General features: G+C 42.1%; 1 protein-coding gene across 1 annotated transcript; it reads left to right on the top strand.

The window, feature by feature from the left end:
• The first annotated feature begins 1,317 nt into the window (after positions 1–1,317).
• On the top strand, positions 1,318–1,815 carry LOC140177740 (uncharacterized). The gene has a single exon (XM_072210897.1). The coding sequence runs from the start codon at positions 1,318–1,320 to the stop codon at positions 1,813–1,815; it is 498 nt and encodes a 165-aa protein (XP_072066998.1).
• The last annotated feature ends 1,430 nt before the right edge of the window (positions 1,816–3,245 follow it).

Below are 3,245 nucleotides of genomic sequence, written 5' to 3'. Positions count from 1 at the left end.
CCAACCTAATAATACAACAAATCTTAGGAGGGTATGGCACGAAAGAAAGAAGTTTGGCCTTATGCAGAGAGCAAGTGTGGCGCATGATGAAGGTATTTGATAAGATCTCATTTGAGCATGTACCCCGAACAGAAAACAAGCATGCGGATGCTTTAGCAACATTGGGGAGTAGAGTCACTATTCAAAATGGACAACATGCTTTGGAACACCGGGTAGCTGAAAGTCCTGCCAGAGAAGAAGGGAAGTCTGTGGAAGGAAAAACAAATGATTGGCGAACGCCTATACATGAACAGCTCAGAACGCTCAACATCACCAAAGAAACAAGAGGATTTTGCCTCCTCAATGGGCAAATGTTCAGAAAAAGTAATGATGGACTCCTCATGAAATGTGTAGGAGAAGAAGAAGGGAAAGAAAAAGCAGAACAACTGCATGGAGCTACTTGCAGAGAAGAAGGCCCCGGTTTGTACCGAAGGCTCCAGAGGTGGGGTATTTATTGGCCGAAAATGAAGTTTCATTGTGATGAATTACAGGCTTCCTGCAAGGCTTGTCAAGAAACAAAAGAAAGCATGCAGATATGTAATGTTCACAATTGGCAACAACCCATCGTAGAGTACCTCGATGCTGGAGTTTTGCCTTCAGAGAAAATAGAAGCTGAGAGATTGAAGAAGAGATCAGAACGCTACTTCTTGCAAAAAGGTGAGTTGTTCAAAAAGAGTTTTACCGAAGAGATGCTAAAATGCGTTCGAGATGAAGAAAAAGATAAAGTCTTGGAAGAAGTCCATCAAGGAGTATGTGGGAGACACCAAGGAGGAAGGGCCTTATGGTATGAACTAATCAGGATTGGCTATTACTGGCTAAAAATGAAGGAAGATGCAATCAACTGGGCCAAAAGGTGTGTACAATGCCAAAAGCATGCAAACTTGATACATGCGCCAAGCGTGCAGAAGAACAGCCTCAAAACACCATACCCATTCCATACATGGGCGGTAGATTTTGTGGGACCAATCAACCCCCCATCAATGGGGAAGAAATGGATTCTAGTTGCAACAGAAAGCTTCACCAAGTGGGTGGAGGCTGTCGCTGTCAGGGAAGCAAATGCTAAAGCAGTAGTGAGATTTATCAAAGAAAATATAATATGCAGGTTCGGGCTACCAAGTGTTCTAGTGTTCGATAATGGAACCCACTTTGTTAACCAAAGAGTGTGGGGGTGTTCTTGAACAATACCAAATCAAACATCACAAGTCTTCCCCTTACTACCCGCAAGGCAATGGCCAGGCAGAGGCTACTAACAAGAGCCTTTTGAAAATACTCACAAAGATGGTGACCGATGCTCATAAAGATTGGAGTGAATACCTACCACTTGCTCTTTGGGCTTACAGAACAACCAGACATGGAACAACCGGAGTAACTCCCTTCTCGTTGGTTTATGGGGTTGAAGCTGTACTGCCAACAGAGATTGAAGTGCCCACCGCCAGGATGTTGTTAGACGAGGCAAGGGATCGTGAAGCTGAGTTGCAAGAATTGGAAGAAAAAAGAGAAGTTGTGGGAAGCAAGATGGAGGAATACCACCGGAGACTAGCGTTAGCTTACGACAAGCATGTTCAGCCCAGGGTGTTCCTAGAGGGTGATCTGGTGCTAAAATCAGTAGACGCAGTAATGAGAAAGATGTCTTTGCCAAAATGGGCTCCCAAATGGGAGGGTCCTTACATTGTTTCTGAAGTACACCCCAACGGACACTGTATCCTACTGGACCCAGATCATGGAACAACCACTGGCCCCATCAATTTCAAGTATGTCAAGAAATACTATGCCTAATTTCAGCTTTAGTAATTCAAATTTCAATTCTAAAAGGCTTCTTTATCAAGAGCCAATGTTTATGTTATATTATTCTACAAGCATCCTTCAATACATGAGAAAACTGCTTTAGCAATCATACACTCAAAAAATGCGAGTGATGCATCTTAAGAAATTTACAGTACAAAATAGTTCCAAAAAAGTGAAGTGTCCCACCCTCCAAGCTCCTAAAAAGAGTCGAGCATAAATAGGGCAAGAAAGTTATGGGTACCTTCCTTTTCTTTGCCTAAAAAAAAAAGAGGCAGAAAAAAATAGCAGTAAATAATCCTGCTCATCTTAAAATCATACCCTCCCCCTGCAAAAAAAATGTGTGTATCCAAAATAAAATGATCACATAAGCAGGTAAAGCCCCTGGAGGAGTATGCATATTATAAAAAAAAATGAGGGAAAACAGAACACCCAAAAAGAGGTGTACAATGAAAGTCATAGAAGCAGTAGGACAAAAATATACTTTGTCAAAGTATTACATATTTTACAAAATAAAGTGCTGGAAACTATCACAGCCACAAAATATCACTGTAAGAAATCGCAGAAGAAGCAGCCTCCTTATGCTTGGCCAATTGCTCTCGCTCCATGCTGACGCTGGCTAACCTAGCCTTCATGGTGTTCAATTCAGATGTAAGCTTGTTAACCTTTTCTTGAAGAGCAGAAACATCAGAAGAGAGAACGTGATGCTCTTTAGACAACAATTCTTCTCTAGCAAGATCAGAGATCCCAGGTGGAGGCTACAATTTTGCAGAAAGATTTTCAAGCCAATGACCACTAAATTTAAATAACTTAAGGTTATTTAGATGATTTGCTACCATATCCCGATGAGCACCCCACAAGTCCGCAAGGGAGTGTGAAGTAAAGAAATCCCATGCATCCAGAAAAGCTTGGTACCCAAGCTTCTTGAAAAGGCAGTTCAGGTCATTTGGAAGCAAGAAGGAAGGAGCCCGGGATGCAATCTCCGATAACAAGTTCTTCGCATCGCCATTGAAATGCTCAAACTCATCGCGGACAGAAACTGAAAAGCAAAACAACCTTTTTTCATCAAGAACTTATAAAGTGCTGGCACGCCTGACAAATGAAAAGAAATACAATGGAACACACCAGAAGAAGCACTAGCTAAAGGTTCCTTTGTGATATCAGAAATGCTCGAAGCTTGAAAGTGGTCTCAGAAACAGCATGAGAAGCTGAAGATACAAACATACACACAAACAGCATGAACAAAATCATGTACCCCCTCTAAAAAAAAGAGAGGCAAAAAAAAAACAGTTGTACCTGCACCAGGAAATACCGTTCGGATGGGAGTAACAACACGTCTAGTAGGGTCCCCTTGGCAGGTAACACCCGGCTCAATGTCAACATTGCTCTTAGAACTTGCTATTGCTCGTGGGTCATCTCGCACA

The sequence above is a fragment of the Arachis hypogaea genome, chromosome 13 (assembly GCF_003086295.3).
Source record: "Arachis hypogaea cultivar Tifrunner chromosome 13, arahy.Tifrunner.gnm2.J5K5, whole genome shotgun sequence".
Taxonomy (NCBI): domain Eukaryota; kingdom Viridiplantae; phylum Streptophyta; class Magnoliopsida; order Fabales; family Fabaceae; genus Arachis; species Arachis hypogaea.
The sequence above is the reverse complement of the archived record's forward strand: the minus strand, read 5'-3'. Positions and strand labels throughout refer to the sequence as shown.

What these genes read in the sequence shown, in the direction of transcription:
- LOC140177740 (XM_072210897.1), top strand. Translation starts at nt 1,318, where the DNA reads ATGGTGACCGATGCTCATAAAGATTGGAGTGAATACCTACCACTTGCT.